The sequence below is a fragment of the Meles meles genome, chromosome 11, assembly GCF_922984935.1.
Source record: "Meles meles chromosome 11, mMelMel3.1 paternal haplotype, whole genome shotgun sequence".
Taxonomy (NCBI): Eukaryota; Metazoa; Chordata; class Mammalia; order Carnivora; family Mustelidae; genus Meles; species Meles meles.
Genome location: NC_060076.1, coordinates 64,652,299 through 64,674,425, shown reverse-complemented (window position 1 = coordinate 64,674,425; position 22,127 = coordinate 64,652,299). Strand labels below are relative to the sequence as shown.

Here is a 22,127-nt window from a genome sequence, read left to right as displayed (position 1 = left end):
AAAAAGAAAAAGCAAAAAGAAAAAAAAAAAAAGAGAGAGACAGGAAAAAAAGGGAAGATAAAAGAGAAGGCTCAGCCCAAATGGGCCCCAAGATAAGATTTATGAAGTATCCAAACAAAAACAGACAAACAAAAAGACTGATAAAAGTATATGACAAGAGAAAAAAAAAATATATATAGAAGCAAAAAAACCCCAAAAAACAAAAAAAAACCCATCAAAAAGATCCCCAAGTATAAAATTTATATACTACCAATAAAACACAAATACAAAGAAACACTGGCAGAAGGAAAAGATGGGAGAGTGGTTATAAATTCTCACTGTGTGCGAGGAAGGTTATTTTGATTCTTCCTAATTGTATTTGATGTCTTTGTTGAAGGACTCAACTTTCCTAAGATAAAGGGGGATTAAAAATTGTTTTACCTATAGGGGTAGCATTGATTGGGGAAGGGGATTACCTTGATGTTTAACTCTATTTGTATATTAGAAAATAAAAATTAAAAAAGAATAATCTAGACTAAGCTAAACTAAAATTTAAAGAAAAATTTAAAAAATAGAAAAGCAAAAGAAAAACACGGGTGTATGTATCAAAAAGTTCAGATTAGAGCGTTATTATGGAATTTGATGTACTGGACATCTCAGTGTGATGGTAAATAGGTTAAAAATTATCTGTGTGTATTAAAAAAAGAACTGGAATATTGGTAAAGTGTTAAAAATAAAAATTGTATTCATGAAGTAGTGGTGGTTGTTCTGTTGTAGTCTTTTTTTTTTTTCCTTCCTTCCTGGTTGGTTTTCTGGGGGAGGGGCCTGCCACGTGGGTTTTCAGTCAATGCTGTTCCCTGAATTAAGTCCTCCTGCCACACCTCAAGGGGGTGGGCTCTGAGGAAATTGTTTTTTTTTCAGGCTTTTGTTCTCTGGAGGTTTTGTTCTCTGGGGGTTTTTATGTTTGTTTATCTGTTTTCTCTTGCTTTGACAGCTTTTGATGGCTTTTGTAGGTTTAGAGGAGAGCAAACTGCACCCCGACCTCCCTCTCAGAGAGAAGCTTCAGTATGCTCTGCAGAACTGCTGGCAGAGTAGGTTCTGATTCATGGTCCCTGGGGATGCAGGATCTCCTCCTTGTATCCGAAACCACAGCAGCAGCGGCTGTCTGGGGAGCTCCAGACCACCAGAGAGGTTTCTAGCAGCGATTGCACACTGAGATTTTCCCACTGGCCTGGGCTGGGAGTGCCTGGTTTTTCCGGGTCCCAGAGCTCCAGGCTAACGCCTGTGAGCACATCTCCCAGAGGAGGGTGTGGGGCGCTTGCGTCTCAGGCTCTGATCCCTCCATGGGGGTTTAAGAGTGCCAGGCTAATACCTGCCCGCACCTCTCTCAGGGAGGGTGTGGGCACGCACGTCTCAGGATCGCCGTTTGGCTAGGCTCCCAGCCCCTCACAGGAGTCGGCCCCCACGAGTTCTCAGGTGCGCTGGCGGCTTAGGGACCAAGACCTGGTTTCTCAGCGGCACTCTCTCTGGCTATTGCCAGGGGAGGCTGTCCTGGGTCCGGGGACTTAAGCCCCTGTCCCTCACTGCCTCGATTCCCACAATTTCCCCCCGCGATCCTTTGCTCTTTTTTGAGTGCTTTCAACCAGACCCCAAGTTAATGCTGGTCCCCAGATGCAGGGCACTCTCGTATTGGGGTATTACTTTCCAATCAGTCACCTCTGGTGGCTCCCTCCTCCTTTTGTTTATCTTCCAATATCAGTCCGAGGTTCCCACTTTGCTTTACCTGCCACTGGCGTCTTCTGCTCCTGTAGAGATCCAGATGTATATAATTCTGATCTCAGGCTGATTTCATGGGTGATTGGAGTTCTTTGCTAGGTAATCAGCTCACTTTAGGGTACAGGTTGAAATGGCGCCTCCTCCTACTTCCCCGCCATCTTGACTCCCCTCAGTAATCTCCTTTAATACTATTGTACATGATGAGTCACTTCTTTCATTCTGCTTTCAGTATTGTTTGTCTTTATTGCTTGATACTATCCCATATTTTATTTTTTTGTCATTATTTTTCTTTCTGTTTTTTCACACTATATAATTTCAATGGGCATATTGTCCAGTCTGTTCATTCTTTCTTTCACCTGCTCAAATCTGCTGTAGAATCCCTTTGGTTAAATTTTGATTTAGTTATTATTGTTATCAACTCTTGAGTTTCTATATAATTTCTATTTGTTGTTAAAATTTCTATCTCTTTATTGATATTCTTCAGATAGTGAAATGTATTTTATTTTCCTTTAGTCCTTGGACATTTTTTTCTAGATATTTGACCATATTTAATATAGCTGATTTAAGGTTTATTGTCTAGTAAATTCAATGTCTGCTTCCTTCAGAGTATTTTCTATTGATTATAACTTTTCTGCATATGGGCCTTACTTTTCTGTTTCTTTCCTTGTTTACTAAACTTTTTTGTTGAAAATAGGACGGAAGAATGTGCCAGTTCTAGAACTCAGAATTTCTCCCCTCCACTGGGGTCATTGTTGAAATTTGTTCAGTGACTTCTTAAAAAATTCTGTAGAGCCTGTGTTTCTTTCATCTGACAGTTGAAGTATCTACAGAAATTTCTCTAAATGCCTAGAACCATTGAGTCTCCCAGTCTTTGCTAAGGGGCTCTGTGCATGTCAAGGAATTCTTCAAGAGTCAGACAGATGGTTTATAACTGCATTAGCTTAGCCTTCCTTCTTTTTTTTTTTTTTAAAGATTTTATTTATTTACTTGACAGAGAGAGATCACAAGCAGACAGAGAGGCAGGCAGAGAGAGAGAGGGAAGCAGGCTCGCTGCTGAGCAGAGAGCCCGATGCGGGACTCGATCCGAGGACCCTGAGATCATGACCTGAGCCGAAGGCAGCAGCTTAACCCACTGAGCCACCCAGGCACCCCAGCTTAGCCTTCCTTCTAATGAAAAACCTCAAGGTCACCTATGGGTGACAGCTCAGAGCCTTCTCATAGCTTTCTTGAGTATGCTCATAACCTTAGGCATATGCACAGCCCTTTGCAAGTTTGCAGACTCCTTGATTCTCAGGAATATATCAGAGCTTTTCAGAAACATTTATGGACATCTCGTTGTCCAACTTTTCCTTTCAATCTTCTTGGTTAAGTCATTATTTGCTTCAGCTGTTATCTACCACCTCAGGTAGCCATTAAGTTAAACAAATGCCTTTAGTTTTTGAAAAATGATGAGTGAGGATAAGGCTTTTCACAATGAGCTCTGAGTTAGCTCAAATAAAGGCATCCTTATAAGTGGGCTCTTTCAGGAAATCACCAGACTGGCCAAATAATGACAGTTTTTTGTGAATGAGGCTTTGATGGGTCTCCAATCCAGTTCTGCTGTTGTGGTTGCCAGGCTGCTGGCTGCAGCATTGGTTGTCAAACTATTGCAGAGTTGGAAAGAGAGGGATGGGAACAGGGTATCACCATTCTTACTGTGGTTCGGCTGTTTTGTTTTTATTTTTTATAAACGTTTTGAAGATAGCCTTTGTTAATTTTTGCTGGTTTTTTTTTAAAGATTTTATTTATTTATTGAGAAAGCAAAAGAGTGTGTGAGTGTGGGGGGGGCGGGGAGGGAAAAGAGAGAGAAAATCTCATTGCAGACTCTGCTCTGAGCTTGGAGCCTGACGTGGGCTTGATCCAACAGCCCCGAGATCATGACCTGAGCCAAAATCAAGAGTTGGACACTTAAACAACTGAGCCACCCAGGCACCCATTTTTGCCAGTTTCTTCATAGTTTTTTATGAAGGAGAGAATTTTTTGGATCCTTACTTAGCCAGTTTGATTTATGTCACTTGTTAGCTTTTTTTTAAATCTGATTGATCTTATTAAGTCATATATTAAAGAGATAAACAAAAATGAAAACAGTGCAACTTTTCTAATTTTTATAGTTTTGGAGAATATAATTACCTTTTATTTTTATCTTTTTTAGATTAAATTTTATGAGAGATGTTCCTGTTCTTTTATTTATTTGTTTTAGTTACCAGCTACTACTACCGAGTTTCACATGCAGGAGGTACTCACTTAGTAAAACTGAAGACATGAATGAACAAATAATTGGATACATAACACTGAGGGGAAAAAAGAAACTTGTTTCTGTCCTTTTATCTTAGTTTTCTTCCCTTTCTTTTCTACTTTTAATTGTGATAAGGATACTTAACATCTACCCTCAGCACATTTTTATGTGTATAATACTATACTGTTAACTGTAGGGATGATGTTGTACAGCAGATCTCTGAAACTTAGTGACTTTGCATAACTGAAACTTTATACCTGTTGAATAGCAACTCCCCAATTCCTCCTCTTCCTAGCCCCTTTGAAGTCTTTTGTTGTGGAAGTTTTCCCTTTTTGCATTTTCCAAGATTCTACCCTTTCCTGACTCTTACTACTTTTCAGAAAGCCTTTTCTTTGGCTTTGTGGCCTATCTGTACTTTTTCTGCCAGCCTCTTTAATATTCATGCTTCCCTAAATGCTTTTTGGTATTTTCTTTCTTCAGTTCCATATAGGATGTATAGCATGTAGCTTGAGTTGCTGTCTGATTGCCTCTTAAAATTTTACTACCTAAATTGCTAGTAATTCCTAAATGCTTGTCTTCATCCTTAGACCTCCCTTCTGTGGTCTAAAACCATATGTGTATTAGTTTAAGGGATGGTTCTAGCTTTATGTTTACAGACCATTCAGGAGCAACATGAACAGATCTGTCTCACTAGAACTTCTAACACATTTTTTTTTCCTTTTGTTTCCTAAATGTCAGTGTTTGACATCAACATTCCAGAAGCTGCTCATTTAGTTAGACAGGGTGGTTGTACAAGAAAGTAATTATAAAATTGTACAAATTGTACAAGTGTACAGTTGTACAAGGAAGTAATTATCAGATTGGTTGCTGCTGCTACTCTGTAATTAAATCCCTATCCTTATATTCATTGCTGTTACTTCAGAGTAAATAATATCACTTATATTGATCTCTGTAATTCCAAATCCTTGGTAAGTTGTTCTTTGCTCTTCATGAGCTCTAGATTTATATATCTTTATATATGTATTTATACCTTAGTTTGATCATGTAAAATATCTCCAAAGCTTACATGTATCTTCTTTGTCTCCCATTATTTACAATGATGATGTCTGAGGAGGGAGTGAACATCTTAGAATTCTCTAGAATACCCACAGTACCTTGGGATGAAGAGGAAGAGTTGTAGGAACTCTTTACATTGAATTTTTTGTCTTAAAAAATCTATAGTTCATAAACATATAAAGGAATTACAGTATGTTAAAAATCTTTTTAACTGAGCACTTCCCCAGTTAAAGACAAAATTAGGTCAGAAATAGGTGTATTTGATAACCATATCTTTTAGAGCTTTAGAGTAAACAGTAGTTGTTCTCAAAGATATTTTCCTTGTCATATGATTCTGAATCTTTGAACAAACTGTGTTGTTACAGGGATCCATGTCATTTGAAGATGTGATTGTCGAATTTACCCAGGATGAATGGCAGTACATGAGCCCTGCTCAAAGGACCCTGTACAGAGATGTGATGCTAGAGAACTATAGCCACCTCATCTCAGTGGGTGAGCAGACCTTATTATGGGACTTTGTCTAAATTAAATTTCCTTTTTTTAAGTTATCAAAATACATGGTCTCCTTGTAGAGATTAATGTTGTACTGGCTCTTGAGCAGGAGGTCTAAGGTACCTGAAGCCTTTAGGAGATAGGCACAATGTTTATGTGTTGACTTTCCCATGGGGTACTTCAAATATGTACATTTATTTTGCTGCTCTTGTTGCTATATCTTTCACCACTTTTGGAAACCAAAAAAAGCCCATGGATCTGGTATATATATATCTATATATATATATATCTATATATATATCTCCTCAATTGTCATGTTCACAGGGTGTTGCACCACCAAACCTGAGATGATCTTCAAGTTGGAGCAAGGAGAAGAGCCCTGGTCCTTAGAGGAAGAATTCCTAAACCAGAGGTACCCAGGTGAGTGAACACTGACAGAAGGAAACACTTGGGGTAGTTAAACTTTTAGGGGAATACCTTTGAAAGTTTTGTTTGTTTGTTTGGTTGTTTTACCCTTTTAAACAGCTCTATTGAGATACTATTTACATATCCTACAATCCACCCATTAAAGGGTGCAATTCAGTGGCTTTTCATATATTCACAGATAAGTGTAAATATCACCACACTCCATTTTCATCACCTCAGAAGAGACCTTTTAGTTATTACCTCCATATCCTCCCTTCCTCTGCAGCTCCATCAATCACTAATCTACTTTCTGAAGTCTTTATAGATGAGCCTGTTGCAGACATTTCATGTAAATGCAGTCACACATTATATGGTCTTTTATGATAGATTTCTTTCACATAGGATTACAAGGTTCTTATATATCAGTACTTGATTCATCCTTTGTATGGCAAAATAATGTCTCATTGCATGTATTTGCCACATTTGTTTGTCCATTCTTCATTCAGTTGACATTTAGGATTCTACCTTTTGGCTATAGAGTAATGCTGATAGAAACATTCATTTACAAGTTTTTGCACAGATTTTTTTTTTTTTTTTGACATAACGTTTTTATTTCTCTTATTGAGTTGTACTTGATTCAAATGGCTGGATTGCATGATAACTGTTTCAAGAATTTCAAGACTATTTTCCACAGTGCCTGCCTATTTTTTTTTTTTTTCATTCCTAGTGACAGCATATGAGGGTTCTAATTTTTCTACATCTTCACCAACACTTAGTATTATCTGACTTTATTATTCTAGCCATCTTAGTAGATGTGAAGTGGTATATCATTGAAGTTTTGATGTGCATTTTTGTACTAGTCATTTGGCCTGGCATAATAAATATCATAGTCTGGGTGGCGTAATAGTAGAAATTTATTTCTCATAGTTCTGGAAGTTGAAAGTCCAACATCAGGCTGCCAACATGTTTAATTTCTGGTAATGCTTCTTCCTGTCTTCTACTGACTGTGACCCCTGTAGTCTTTCCTCTGTGCTTTTGTGGAGAGAGACTGTGGTGTCTCTTCCTATGCTTTCAAGGACACCAAGCCTATAAGTTCATCGAGCCCCACCCTGATGAACTCATTTAGCCTTAATTTCCCCAAAGGCCTTACCATCAAATACAGTTACATTGAGGGCCAGGGCTTCAACATAAGAATTTGGGGGGGAGGTGTAATTCATTCCATAACAACATACCTGGTCACTAGTGATGTCAAGCATTTTTTCATATACTTATTGGTATTTTGGTGTAAACTGATAAATTCAGGAACTTCAAAAATTAGAGTTTCAAAGAATTCTTAGAGCAAAAGAGTGAAATCATCCTAAATGCGTTTACTGAAATTTTTTGTTGTGAAGCTGTTGAGCCAGACAGCATAATTTTTAGATTAAGCATATTTCCTAGTCAATGTATATAAGTGATTTGATCGTATTGGTTGCCTAAAAGAAATAAGTATGTTTGAAAGATTGCAGTAAAAGAATAGTAAAATTATTAAGTCAAAAATGAAAAAAATTAGAGTTTCATGTTATTCAGGCTTGAATGTAGACAGTACATGCAGTAACTTAGTGCCTGGGTGGCTCACCAGTTAAGCATCTGCCTTCAGCTGAGGTCATCTTCTCAGGGTCCTGGGATTGAACCCCCTGCCAGGCTCCCTGATCAGTAAACCCTTAAGCATTTGAATGACTGCACCAAAGAGTATCATACCAGCTATTATAAAACACAAAATAATGAGGTCTAAGAATTTAAAATTCACCAGGGTTAGGAGATAATAATGTACCTCATCTGATTAAAGATACTATAAACACTAAGTAAGTATGCCTATATGGGATGTAAATGATACTTATATTAGAGTGAACTCGGGGTGCCTGGGTGGCTCAGTCAGTTAAGCATCTGCCTCCAGCTCAGGTCATGATCTCAGGGTCCTGGGATGGAGCTCTGTGTTGGGCTCCCTGCTCAGCAGGGAATGTGCTTCTCCCTTTCTCTCTGCTCCTTCCCCATGCTCCTTCTCTCCCTCTCTCTCAAATAAATAAAATCTTAAAAAAAAAAAAGTGAACCGTGTATTTGTATGTGTATCCTGATCAAAGAACAAGCCTTTCACCTTCCCATAGGTTAATCATAAGATAGTGAAAATATATTGTTAATCTATAAAGAAAACCTGTTAAGTTTAGAATGTAAGTTTAGTTTAGAATCCCATAAGTAATATTCTCAACATATTTTGATAAAGCTAGAAATTAATAAGATGAGTAAACGAAAAACTCTTAACATGGACATTTTAAAATTATCTCTTTTAAACAATGTATAAAAAAGGCCATCAAGTCCAAAATTGTGTGACATTTATAAAATAAATGTGTGCATTATAAACCTTAGGCTATAGCTAAGTTAGTGAACAGAGTTAAAATGGTAGTCTTGTAATTAAGCGAGAACAATAAAAATATACTAACACAAGGAGAATTTAAAAGTGAAATTAAAAATTAATAAACTGGAAGACCGAGAAATTATAGAATGTTTCTTAGAATAAAAAAAAAAACAGTGAAAGGGATGAAATTTTAGCTAACCCTAACAGACAAAAGAAGCACTTATATAATAAATTCAAAATTATAAATAGTAGAATATCAAAGAAAATTTCATTCATAGGAATGTTGTGGTAGGATTTGCTCTATCTCATATGTAAAGCTCTGAGAGTTAAGTAGTATGGAACTGGAAGTGGGATAGTTTAATAAATTAGTGAAACAGAAAAGGAAGTTCAAGGAAAAAAAATATACTTCATAGATAATCAGTCTTGTTAGATGGCACTATCCCCACAAAACAGTGGAGAAGGAATCGCAAAGTAACCTTATGGGTCTAAACGAAAAATGGGATTCAGGTGACTTAAAGGCCTGATTTTTCTTCAAAGCAAAACTAGAAATATTCTATAGGATAATAAGGAGAATGTGTTTGTGACTCTGCTTGGGGAAGGAATTGATAAGATACAAGAGTATTAACCAGGGGAAGATGGAGTGAATGTATTCCATTTTACTCTCCACTAAGTACAGCTAAATGTATGTATGTGTGCATATCTATTTATGTGTGTATTTATATATGTGTGTATATATATGTATTTATATTGTGTGTATCATGTGTCAATACATATGGTGCGTATATATAGAATAAATGTAATATTCTGAAAGATTACAAAACAAAGAAGGTGAGCTAGGGACCGTGGTACCTGATGAAATACAGGGTGGTTACTGTTAGGAGAAGGCTGGTAGGGACCCTGATATCTCACCCCTCCCATTGTTAATTTGGTAGCCTACTCCTCCAACTCCCAGAGGTGTCGGCGGAGGTGTTAGTGGGGAACGTGGACTTTTGTCCACCCTTGGCAGTAATGAAACTGCATTGCACTTCTTTTATTGGCGTGATTTCAGAGGAGGTTGGCTAAAGTTGAATGTTAATTTTGATTAGTTTATTAATTTTCTCATAAAGATTATGCATTTGTTGTTTTGTCTAGAAATATCCAAACTCAAAGTAGGACAGATTTATTCATGTTTTCTTCTAGAAAATTTTACATTTCACAATTTACATTTTGTGATTCATTTGGTTTTAGTTCTCATAGACAGGATGAGATAGGTGTCAAGTTTAAATTTTTGAAAAGGAGAGTCCAGTTATTCTAGCACCATTTATTGAAAAGATTATCCTTTCTCTACTGAATAGCATTTCCATTGTTCTTAGAAAATGGGTAAATGTATATTTTGTATATGGTACATAAGTTTATGTGTGTGTGTATATTTGTACTTATATTCTATACATATGAGACTGTATTTCTGTGGTATCTGTATTTTTTAATTCATCTAGCTATCCTTATGCCGATACATTAGCTTTATTATTGGAAGTTCTTTTTTTTTTTTTTTAAGATTTTATTTATTTATTTGACAGAGATCACAAGTAGGCAGAGAGGCAGGCGGGGGGTGGGGGGAAGCAGGCTCCCTGCCAAGCACAGAGCCAGATACAGGGCCTGATCCCAGGACCCTGAGATCATGACCTGAGCCAAAGGCAGAGGCTTAACCCACTGAGCCACCCAGGTACCCCAGTTTTTGTAAGTTCTTAGTTAGACCTTGAAATCAGCTAATGTCCACCAACTTTCTTCTTTATAAATTTTAAAGTGAACTTTTTGATATTTAAAAAAAGCATGCCAGCTTTTCAACTGGGATTGTATTGATTATAGATCAAATTAAAGAGGCTTAACATTTTTTTTTTAAAGATTTTATTTATTTATTTGACAGATCACAAGTAGGCAAAGAGGCAGGCAGAGAGAGAGAGGGGGAAGCAGGCTCTTCACTGAGCAGAAAGCCCAATGTGGGGCTTGATCATGACCTGAGCCGAAGGCAGAGGCTTAACCCACTGAGCCACCCAGGCACCCCCAGAGGTTTAACATCTTAAAATCCAATCCATAAAGAAATGCACATCTCCCTTTATCTATAATTTATTTTATTCCTTTTATCAGTAGTTCTTGGAATATAGATACCAACTATTTTGGGGTTTGTTTTTAGCACCATGATAAATTATATTCTTTGTCTGATTTAAAATTCCAGTGATAATTGTTTGTACATGATTGGCTTTTGTGTATCAGCTTTGTATTTTGCCCTTGCCTTTGTATTTTGCCACTTATTAAGGAGCTTTTTTGAAGATCTTTCTGTGGTCTCTCTATAGATTTTGTATCTTTATTTCTATTCTTGCCATACTGCATTGGTGGGAACCTCCAGTACAGTCTGGAATAGAGGTGCTGAGGCTAGATACCCATATTTTTCCAATCTTAGAATTAAAGTATTCAAACTCTCTCTCCCTTTTTTTTTTTTTTTTAAGATTTTTAAAATTTATTTGACAGAGAGAGAGATCCCAAGTAGGCAGAGAGGCAAGCAGAAACAGAGGGGGAAGCAGGCTCCCTGCCAAGCAGAGAACCCAATGTGGGACTTGATCCCAGGACCCTGAGATCATGACCTGAGCTGAAGGCAGAAGCTTAACCCACTGAGCCACCCAGGTGCTCCAAGTATTCAGTCTCTTAACCATAATGTTAGCTATAGGCTTTTTGTAAATTCCCTTTATAGTAGGTTAATGGATTGATTTTGAAATTTGTGAAATATCTTTGCCTTAAATTATTTGATTATGTGGTTTTAATTCTTTAGATGATTAATATGGTGGATTACATTGACTTTTAAATATCTCAACAGTTTGTATTCTTGGTATGAATCCCCCTTTATCCTGATATATCATTTCTTTTTTACATTTTCTACATTGCTCTGTTGTTTTTTTAAATTAATATATAATGTATTAGTTGCCCCAGGGGTACAGGTCTGTGAATCATCATTCTTACATAATTCACAGCACTCACCATAGCACATATCCTCCCCAATGTCCATCACCTGTCCACCCCATCCCTTCCCGCCCCCCTCTCCCCCAAGCAGCCCTCAGTTTGTTTGCTGAGATTAAGAGTCTCTTATGGGGGGTGCCTGGGTGGCGCCCAAAGCCTCTGCCTTCGGCTCAGGTCATGATCCCAGGGTCCTGGGATCGAGCCCCGCATCGGGTTCTCTGCTCAGCAGGGAGCCTGCTTCCTCCTCTCTCTCTCTCTGCCTGCCTCTCTGCCTACTTGAAATCTCTGTCTGTCAAATAAATAAATAAAATCTTTAAAAAAAAAGTCTCTTATGGTTTTTCTCCCTCCTTGGTCCCATCTTGTTTCATTTTTCCCTTCCGTCCCCGCATGAACACCTACCCTGCCTCTCAAATTCCTCATATCAGAGAAATCATATGATAATTGTCTTTCTCTGACTGACTTATTTCACTTAGCATAATACTCCCTACTTCCATCCACATCATTGCAAATGGCAAATTTGGGGTTTTTTTAATGGCTGCATAGTATTTCTGTGTGTGTGTGTGTCTCTGTGTGTGTGTACATTCAATTTCTTTATCTTCTTTATCCATTCATCTGTTGGTGGACATCTAGGTTCTTTCCATGGTTTGGCTATTGTGACACCTATTGTTTCCTGACTGATGAATTTTAGCCATTCTGACTGGTGTGAGGTGGTATCTCATTGTGGTTGTGATTTGTATTTTCCTGATGCCAAGTGATGTGGAGCACTTTTTCATGTGTCTGTTGGGCATCCGGATGAATCCTTTGCAGAAATGTCTGTTCCTGTCCTCTGCCCATTTCTTGTTTGGATTATTTGTTCTTTGGGTGTTGAGTTTGAGAAGTTCTTTATAGATTTTGGATACTAGCTCTTTATCTGATATGTCATTTGCAAATATCTTTTCCCATTCTGTCGGTTGTCTTTTGGTTTTGTTGACTGTTTCCTTTATTGTGCGAAAGCTTGTGATCTTGATGAAGTAAGTCTCAATAGTTCATTTTTGCCCGTGCTTCCCTTACTTTTGGTGACGTTTCTAGGGAGAACGTTGCTGTGGCTGAGATTTGTTTTGTTTTGTTTTGTTTTGTTTTTGAGAATTTTTACACTTATGCTATGAGGGATATTGGTCTGTAGGTTTCTTGTATTTTCCAGAAGAGATTATTTAACATTTTTAAAAAAATATTTGGCAGAATTCATTAGTTACTGCCTTCTAATCCTGGAGCTGTTTCTTGGTGCAATGTGTTTGTTGACCACATAATTCAATTTCTTGAATAGATACTGACATGTTATATCTTATATCAAGTTATATCTTCCTTCTTGAATGAATTTGGTAGTTTTTGTTTTTTTAAAGAAATTTGTCCATTTCACTTTAATAGTCAATATATGGGCACAGAGTTTCCCTTAATATTCTTTTATTATCTTTTTAGTATCTGTTGTATAAGTCTTATATCCTGTCTTCTATCTTTTCTGATATAAATACTGTGTGACTTCTCTTTTTTCCTCTTTTCATTTAAATCATTAAAAAAAAACCTTCAGTGAACTAAACTTTAGTTTGATTAAGTTTTCTCTGCTTCCCATTTTCAGTTTCATTTTCTTTAGTTTTTATTATTTTCTTCCCTCTGCTTTTTTTAAATTTATTCTCTTAGTCAAGTTTCTTAAAGTGGAACTGGGTAACTGATTGGAGTTTTTCTAATATAAAAAATTTTAAGCTATAAATTTATCTCTAAGCACTACTTTAGCTCCATCCCACAAATTTCTGTATGTCCTAAATATTATTTGTTTTCGTTCAATTCTATATTAATTTCCTGTGAAATTTTCTTTTTGACCAGTGGGTTAATTAGAAGTATATTAATTTATAAGTATTTTGTGTTTCTCCAGGTGACTTTGTATTACTGATTTCTAGTATAATTTCTTGATGGCCTGAGATTATACTTTGATTTCTGTTCTTTTATATTTGTGAAGATTTTTCTTGCAGTATAGAATGCATTCTGCTGTGATGAATATTTCATATGAGAGAATATGTAAAGAATATTGAGAGTAATGTAAATTAAACTGTTTTTTAAATGTACTGCATTCTTGGGTTTTGAGAACATAGTTATTCCAAATGCTGTTTCATCCCTTGTAGCTGTAATATTGTAGTATTCCTGCCTCTTTGACCTTCTTTCCTTCCCCTATCTGCTGTGTTGCCATAAGTGCCCTAAAACAACAGATTTATTGCTGTTGCTATCATGGATCCTATAGAATTGATAGGATTGTGGTTCCAGGAAGAATTTTGGGTGTGGTTGCTGTTAACATCTCTGAATGTCCTGTGAGTGGAACGTTCTAGGATTTTTCATGATCTTTCTAGTGAGCTCTTAGTTTTGGCTCATGGAAAGAAGTTTTCTAAGAGTATCCAGTCTTTAATACTCGTGGCAGTGGAACTTTCATTTCCAGTTACACCTGTTTTTGTTTGGCTTGAGCAGGGTGGGTATTGCCAAAAAGATTTTCTGTTAAGCCACCTTTTTTTTTTTTTCTTTTTTTTTCTTCAGACCTTTGGCAAGAAGAACAGACTTTTCTTGTAGTTCTTTTTGTTATGTATATTGTTGACTTTGGATTGCAGCCTTTTCCAACACTCCAGTGCCCCATATAAGATATATGGGAAGCAGAGAGAACAACCTTGGAATCCTCTGCTCTGTCATTTCTTGAGTTCCAAAGTACACATTCCATTTTGTAACATCTTACTGACTTACTTACTATTGATTTAGTTACTGATTTATTGCTTGTCCAGGGATTTGTTCATTGTAAAAGGGAGGACTGGGGAAGAAAGGAGCTAGCTACTCATTATTGGCCAGCACTGGAAATAATACCTGTTTTCCATGGATGTGGAAGAAGTATATCTGTCTTTTCTCTATGTGTGTGAATTATTGATCTTTGGAAATGTGACCTGTAATAGAATACAGTACATAACAAACATGGCTGTAAGTTACTCTCCATAAGAAATACAAGATATAAAGATGTTTCCAATTTTTCTCATTTTAGGATATTTCAGTGTTGATATTCACATTGAGGGGAACCAGGAAAAACAAGAGAAACCTCTGTGGCAAGTAATATTCACTGATAACAAAACATTGAGTAAGGATGGGCAGAAAATTTTAGAAAAACCATTTATTCTGGATATAATTCCAAATTCTTCTGAAAAAATGCCCTGTAAATGTAACTCATGTAGAATGAATTTGCAAGTTGTTTCTGAATTAATTATTAGTGACAAAAACTATTCAAGAAAGAAGGCTGATTACATGAATGTTTGCAAAAAGTTGCAGCTTGATATGAAAGATGAGAAAACTCATACTAGAGAGAAACGTTATGATTATAATAGAAACATGAAACCTCTCAGTAATAGGAAAGATCATCAGAAACTTCAAAGCCTGGAGCAGTCTTTTGAATGTAATGAATTTGGGAAAGTTTTACATGGTAAGACTCTCATTATTATAGGAGAGGAATCGTATAAGGGTGATGAACTTAGGAAAACCTGTGATAAAGCAACTTTATTTAACTACACGAGAACTGGCACAAGAGAGAAATGCTTTGATCTTAATGAATGTGGGAAATCCTGTGATAAAACCACCACTGTGAATTATAATAAGGTTCACATGGCTCTGACAAACTCTGAATATAATGAGAGTGGGAATAACTTCAGCAGGATCTTGTCTCTCTCTCAATCTCAGAGAACTGTTAAAGAACAGGGTGCTTTTGCAAGCAGTAAGTGTGATGAAAACATGATCCTGAGCTCAACCCATACAGTACAAAAAAAGACACAAATTAAAGATGAATCTTGTGCATATAATGGATGTATAAATGCCTTCTACCAGAAATTAGACCTTATAGTGTGTCAGAGAACTCACACAGAAGAGGAACCCTACCAATGTGATAAATATGGGAGGTCCTTCCATCAAAACTCAGCTGTCAGTGTACATCAGCAAAATGAAACTGGAGAGAAGTCATTTGAATGTAATGAATGCAGGAAATCCTTTTACCAGAAAGCACAACTCAGTCATCAGAGGACCCAATCAGGGGAGAAACCTGAGGAACGTGGGGACTCTTTTTGTTCAAGTTCACACCCTATTCATTATCCTGGAACTGATATGAAGGTCAGTCTCTATGAGTGTAATAAATGTGGGAAAACTTTCTGCCAAAAGTCAAACATCCATGAAAATCTGACAGTTCGCACAAAGGATTATGATAACAGTGGATATGGGAAACCTTATAAGAAGCCTGCTCTCATAGTACATCAAAGAACATATACAGGAATGAAACTCTGTGAAAGTAATACACATGGGAAAACATTCTCCAAGATAGTACATTTCAAAGAACATCAGAGAATTAACACAGGGGAGAAATCCTACAAATGTATTGAATGTGGGAAAACTTTTTCTAAGACATCACATCTCAGAGCACATCAGAGAATTCACACAGGCGAAAAACCATACAAATGTACTGAATGTGGGAAAATTTTCTCTCACAGGACACACCTTAGTGCACATCAGAGAATCCATACTGGGGAGAAACCCTATGAATGTAATGGATGTGGGAAAACTTTTGCTGATAATTCAACCCTCAGAGCACATCAGAGAATTCACACAGGGGAGAAACCCTATGAATGCAATGAATGTGGGAGGTCCTTTGCCCATGTATCTGTTCTCAGAGCACATCAGAGAATTCATACAGGGGAGAAACCCTATGAATGTAATGACTGTGGGAGATCTTTTGCCCATAATTCAGCCCTTAGAGCACATCAGAGAATTCACACAGGGGAGAAACCCTATGAGTGTAGTGACTGTGAGAAGACTTTTGCCCATAATTCAGCTCTCAGAGTACACCAGAGAATTCATACAGGAGAGAAACCATATGAATGTAATGAATGTATGAAAACATTTGCCCATAATTCAGCTCTCAGAGCACATCAGAAAATTCATACAGGGGAAAAACTCTATGAATGTAATGAATGTAGGAAAACTTTTTCACAGAAAACGCATCTCAGTACACATCAGAGAATTCACACAGGGGAAAAACCTTATGAATGTAGCGAGTGTGGGAAAACCTTCTCTCAGAAATCATACCTCAGTGGACATGAGAGAATTCACAAAGGGGAAAAACCTTATAAATGTAATGAATGTGGGAAAACTTTTATCTATAAGGCAGCCCTCATAGTTCATCAAAGAATTCACACAGGAGAGAAACCGTATGAGTGTAATGAATGTGGGAAAACTTTCTCCCAAAGAACACACCTCTGTGCACATCAGAGAATCCATACAGGGGAGAAACCTTATGAATGCAAGGAATGTGGGAAAACTTTTGCTGATAATTCAGCCCTCAGGGCACATCAGAGAATTCACACAGGGGAGAAACCGTATGAGTGTAATGAGTGTGGGAAAACGTTCTCCAAGACATCACACCTCCAGGCACATCTGAGGACTCTAACAGGGGAGAAACCCTATGAATGTAATGAATGTGGGAAAACTTTCTCCCAGAAGTCATATGTTATCGCACATCAGAGAATTCATACAGGGGAGAAACCCTATGAGTGTAATATATGTGGGAAACCTTTTGCCCATAATTCAACCCTCAGAGTCCATCAGAGAACTCACACAGGTGTAAAATCCTATGAATGTAATAAATGTGGGAAGACTTTCTCCCAGAAGTCACACCTTAGTGCACACCAGAGAATTCACACAGGGGAGAAACCCTATGAGTGTAATGAATGTGGGAAAGCTTTTGCACAAAATTCAACTCTCAAAGTACACCAGAGAATTCACACAGGAGAGAAACCCTATGAATGTAATGAATGCAGGAAAACTTTTATCCGTAAGGCAGCTCTTAGGGTACATCACACCAGAATGCACACCAGAGAGGAAACCCTTACATGTGAATTTGGGAAGTCCTGAAGGGATTCATACCTTAATTGATAACACACAGTAAAACTCATGTCACAGACTGGCAGACTGTGTCCCTTAAACATTTCCTTTTCCACTAGGCACATAGTTTGTCTAATTTCCCAGTATTTCATTTGAGTGATACTGGTCATGGAATATGACACTATTACATTTAATCCAAGTCCAGACTGCAAAAGTCTCCTTATATTCTTTCTGTCCTGTTATGTTGGGATAGAGGTATTTCCAGGGCAGACTTGGCATGTGTATTAAACATGATAGAGCACAAGGTGAAAGAAGCCAAAATCTGAATAACTGGGTGAAATAGTTCTCCACTAACAGATCTTCACAAGTTGGCGTTAAAACACACACACACACAAAACTGTACTCTGTTGAACTCTTTTTTTTTTTTTCCCAAATATTTATTTGACAGAGAGAGTGAGAGAGGGAATACAAGCAGAGGAAGCCAGAGAGGGAGAAGCAGACTTCCCGAGGAGCAGGGAGCCGGATGTGGGGCTCTATCCCAGGACGCTGAGCTGAAGGCAGAGGCTTAATGGCTGAGCCACTCAGGTGCCCCTATACTCTGTTGAACTCAAGGATTTTGTTCTGTTGGTTAAATGCACATAGCTTAGTTAACTCTGTTACTGTGGGGCAAAACCCTATGAATATCATGTCCTTCAGCCTGCCATTGTACATTGGAGACTTCACATGGGGAAGAAAACTGTCAATATCCTGATTGGAAGCTTTCATTAAAAATTAGAGAAATCTCAGGGAAAAATACAAAAGCCTTTACTACATACTAAATACCAGATAGTTAAGATTTGACCAAAATCTTATATTTTAGTAAATGATATTTTTAAACAAATATTGAAAATTTGCTTCAGATAATTTTTTTTCCTGAGGAAATGTATATTTCAGAATTGAAGATAAAATCTTCACCTAGAACTGATGTACCTAAATTTGTGGTTTATATGTAACACCAAGTTTTATTGAAAATATATAATAAAATATTCTATACATGAATTCACCTTGGAATGCGAAGTTTTAAAAATGGAGGAATAATTTGAATTCTGTGGACAATACCAGTAAATGTTTGTGGCTAGTCTCTGGGCTATGTGGTATATCTGTATCAGTTTATGTAACAATTCATTACTGCTGTTGAATTCTAGTAGAAGGCAGCAGCCAAACCTGCTCTGGAACCTGTCCACTTTTTTGAGTTATGGTTTAGGTTCTTTTGGCTTCCCTCAGCTTGATGCTGTTGATGCTATGAAATTTTGGCCTGCCTGCTGTGTCTGTCTGATAATGTGGCCCTGTTTTTCTAGGATATTGGAGATTGCTAAGATTCCTGAAGTTTCCTTGTGTATTTGTATGTATGGGTAGGTGGGCTGGATGATTCTTACATGTTTTTTGGCCTTCATTATATCCCACTAATGGTTTATTTTGTATTGTGTAATTATAAAGGACAGCATATTTGTACTCTTTTTGTATTCATATAGCCTACACATCTTGTGTAGGATCTTTTTCCAACCTCATAATGTGTTCTCAAATTATGTACCTTATGCAGCATTGCAAACTATTGTTCTTTTTATACTGCTTGGACAGCAGGTTTTGGAATTGGAATGAAAAAGGCTACTTTCATGTTGTAAGTACCACATTAGTATTAAAAAGCAGACTAACTTTTTTTTTTCCCAAAAGATATTATTTATTCATTTGAGAGAGAGTGAGAGGGAGCATGAGAGCTGAGAAGGTCAGAGGAAGAAGTGGACTCCGCATGGAGCTGGGAGCCCGATGCGGGACTCGATCCTGGGACTCCAAGATCATGACGTGAGCCAAAGGCAGTTGCCCAACCAACTGAGCCACCCAGATGCCCCAGACTAACTTTTGAAGGAATAATTTTAGCCAAGAAAATACTGGTCAGTCTGTCATTATTTGAGGCTACATGGTTTGGTCAGTAGAGAAGAAAGTAAATGTAGTTCTCATTTTTAAAAACCTGAACCACAAAATTTCTCAGCTCTGGGCATGTTGCTTTCTGCAAGTGTGATCTGGCAGATTGAGCACGAGGACAATAAATCACTTGATTGCCTGAGGGATTTCTATTCCCAATCCCCTGCTGATAATGTGTGAGGGAAAATTAATTGGAGAACATTTAGCATTAATTGGAGAATAGGTACTTATTTGAGACTGGGTTGTTACCACTTAGCAGCCTCACTGCCAAGGAAAAGAGCCCCTACTAAGAGCTCACCTTTGGATAAAGGCTATAATATCACACCACCATGGCTAGTACACCAGGCACTGAATCAGCACTCCTTGTGGTAAGGAGGTTCCAGCAGATGAGAAAGTGTTTGCATCTCCTCAGTCTCTGACACTTTGATGCAGTTTGAGCTTAGTGCACAATGTTCAAAGGTAAATGATGGGAAAAAAATCTCTTTCTCATGCCTGATTTTTATATATGAAAGAGATGATCAAACCTGGAGTACTGTTCAGAAATTAACTTCAGTTTAGAATAATTTTAGATTTAAATAAAAATTACCAATACTGGGGCACCTGGGTGGCTCAGTGGGTTAAAAAGCCTCTGCCTTCAGCTCAGGTCATGATCTTAAGGTCCTGGGATCGAGCCCCGTGTTAGGCTCTCTGCTCAGCAGGGAGCCTGCTTCCCTTCCTCTCTATCTGCCTGCCTCTCTGCCTACTTGTGGTCGCTGTCTGTCAAGTGAATAAATAAAATCTTTAAAAACAATTACCAATACTTTATACTCATCCAGTTTCTCTTACTAACATTTTACTCCGGTATATTTTCTCATATTTTTTAAGTGATTGCAATGGCATTACGGATTTGTTTTGTTTTGTGTTTTGTGTTGTTTTGTAGGAAGACCACAGAAATAAAATTCTATGCTCATCATATTAATAGTATATGCTGTCAATATGAGTAGTCACTGGTAATGCTAAGCTTGATCACTTGGTTTAGGTCATGTCCCGCAAATTTTTAAGTTATTAGTGTATCACACTGCACATAATCTAAGAAACCTTTTTTATGTATTTCTGAATTTAATGTTGGAAACAATATAAATGTTGATAGGTTAAAAATTATAACACCCAGAATTTAAAAACTTCACACTGATCCAGCTCATAGTCCAGTTTTTTTTTATTTTTAGTGTTTATTAGACTATTAATGAATCATTGCCCTTTGCCCCCAAAGATTTAACTTCAGAATTTTGTCTTCATATTCATTGGCATAGTGGTGCCCAATTCTTATATTCCATTTAATTCCTAGAGTTTGGACTTTGATTAATAAAAGGACTGAAAGAAACTGTATTTCATGAGCTAATCAACCCAGATCATTACGTTAACCCACATAACAATAGGAGGTATAACATGTCCAGTCATCATAACTAAAATCTATGATAGTAGAAGAAATAGGTAAAACTTAGAAGGGTGGAATATTAAAAAGCTAAATATTTGTATAGGGTTTTTAAAAAGCATTGATAAATTGTTATGGTACTAGTCAGAAGATTTAAAAGGAATGGGTGTTTTAACATTAGAAAGGTAAGTTTAGACATATAGGCTAAGTTGATAGGCAGATGACATGGATACATAAAGATGTAGGGGCAGATGGTCACTTACTAGCTAAACTATGAGGATTATAGGGAAGCAAGAGTTACTGGGGAAGCAAGAACACATGGGCATGTAAATGCACACATACAATCCATATTGTTAGATATAAATGTGAGTGAAAATCCAATAGGACCTCATAAAAGCAGGACTTCTGGGAGAGATTGGAGTATATGTGGAAGACTGTTTTGTTGATAAACTTCTTCTTAAAACATAGGCGTACACCTCTGATAGAGGATAATAATGCAACAACACAGGTAGCACATAATCATGTCCCTATTGAGATAACAGGAATAAGATATTTGTTAGACTACTCAGGAAACTAGAGAAGACTTTTGATGACCAGAGTGCAGTAAATCCAAGAGAAATAGATCAGAAACAAGCAAGCACAGTGAGAAAGTCATTAGCACAGAAAATAAGGAAACAAGGAATTATTGAATAAATTGAATATGGAAAAAGAGCTAGATTATACATGCCTTGTGGATAGACAACTCAAGAGAAAGAAAATAATACATAATGAGAAATGGACACAAAGCTTAACACTACAGAACTGCCACATTGCCAGAAAATGTGGTGTATTAACAGTGATAGTTGAACAGGATTAAATTGTTAAAGAAGACTGATAGGACCCAAAATGACAATGCTGACACGTGTACAATTTGTTAAGGGGAAAAGGTGGAATATCATTAAAATAAGGATTTGCATACAGCCAAAGGCTGCTTTATACCATGGGGTTTGGATAAGGGCCAGGCATGAGCTCCCATTATCCTCTATTACATGAACATAATTTTATTGTCAGATAAGAGCCACTGTGCACAGAATCACTCAGAAGCCCAAAATGAATTTAGTGTTGGGGTTTCTTATACCCTGCCAGATATGTGGCTATATTCTTACTATGTAACTAGCCCCAGCAGCAGAGGACTCTGAAGGTTTCAGTGAAAATAGGTATAAATCATCAATCGTACTGTTATTAATAAACATTGTTGATAAGCTCTTAAAACCTGCCCCCAAATATCCTGGACTGCTGGTTACAAAGAAACACTATTAATATATTTCATTCCTTAACCAACAGATAATCATGTGCAGATACTTTAGCTCCAGCCTATTCGAGGTCTTAATCCTCACAGCAAAGTCCACCCACCCCGATTTTGTGTCAGAGCATTTTATAACAACAGCAGCAGCAGCACCACTACCAGCAGCAGCAACAACAACAAAATTCACTCTTAG

At 37.2% G+C, this 22,127-nt stretch overlaps 1 protein-coding gene across 1 annotated transcript in view; it reads left to right on the top strand.

Moving 5' to 3' along the window:
• The window catches only part of ZNF658 (zinc finger protein 658), a 28,237-nt gene extending 8,336 nt beyond the window's left edge, over positions 1–19,901 (top strand). Inside the window, exons 3-5 of the mRNA XM_046023843.1 lie at positions 5,452–5,578; positions 5,903–5,998; positions 14,407–19,901. Coding sequence (XP_045879799.1) covers positions 5,452–5,578; positions 5,903–5,998; positions 14,407–17,309 — 3,126 coding nt within the window. The 3' untranslated portion in view covers positions 17,310–19,901. The remainder of the gene's footprint in view (positions 1–5,451; positions 5,579–5,902; positions 5,999–14,406) is intronic.
• Positions 19,902–22,127: the final 2,226 nt, after the last annotated feature.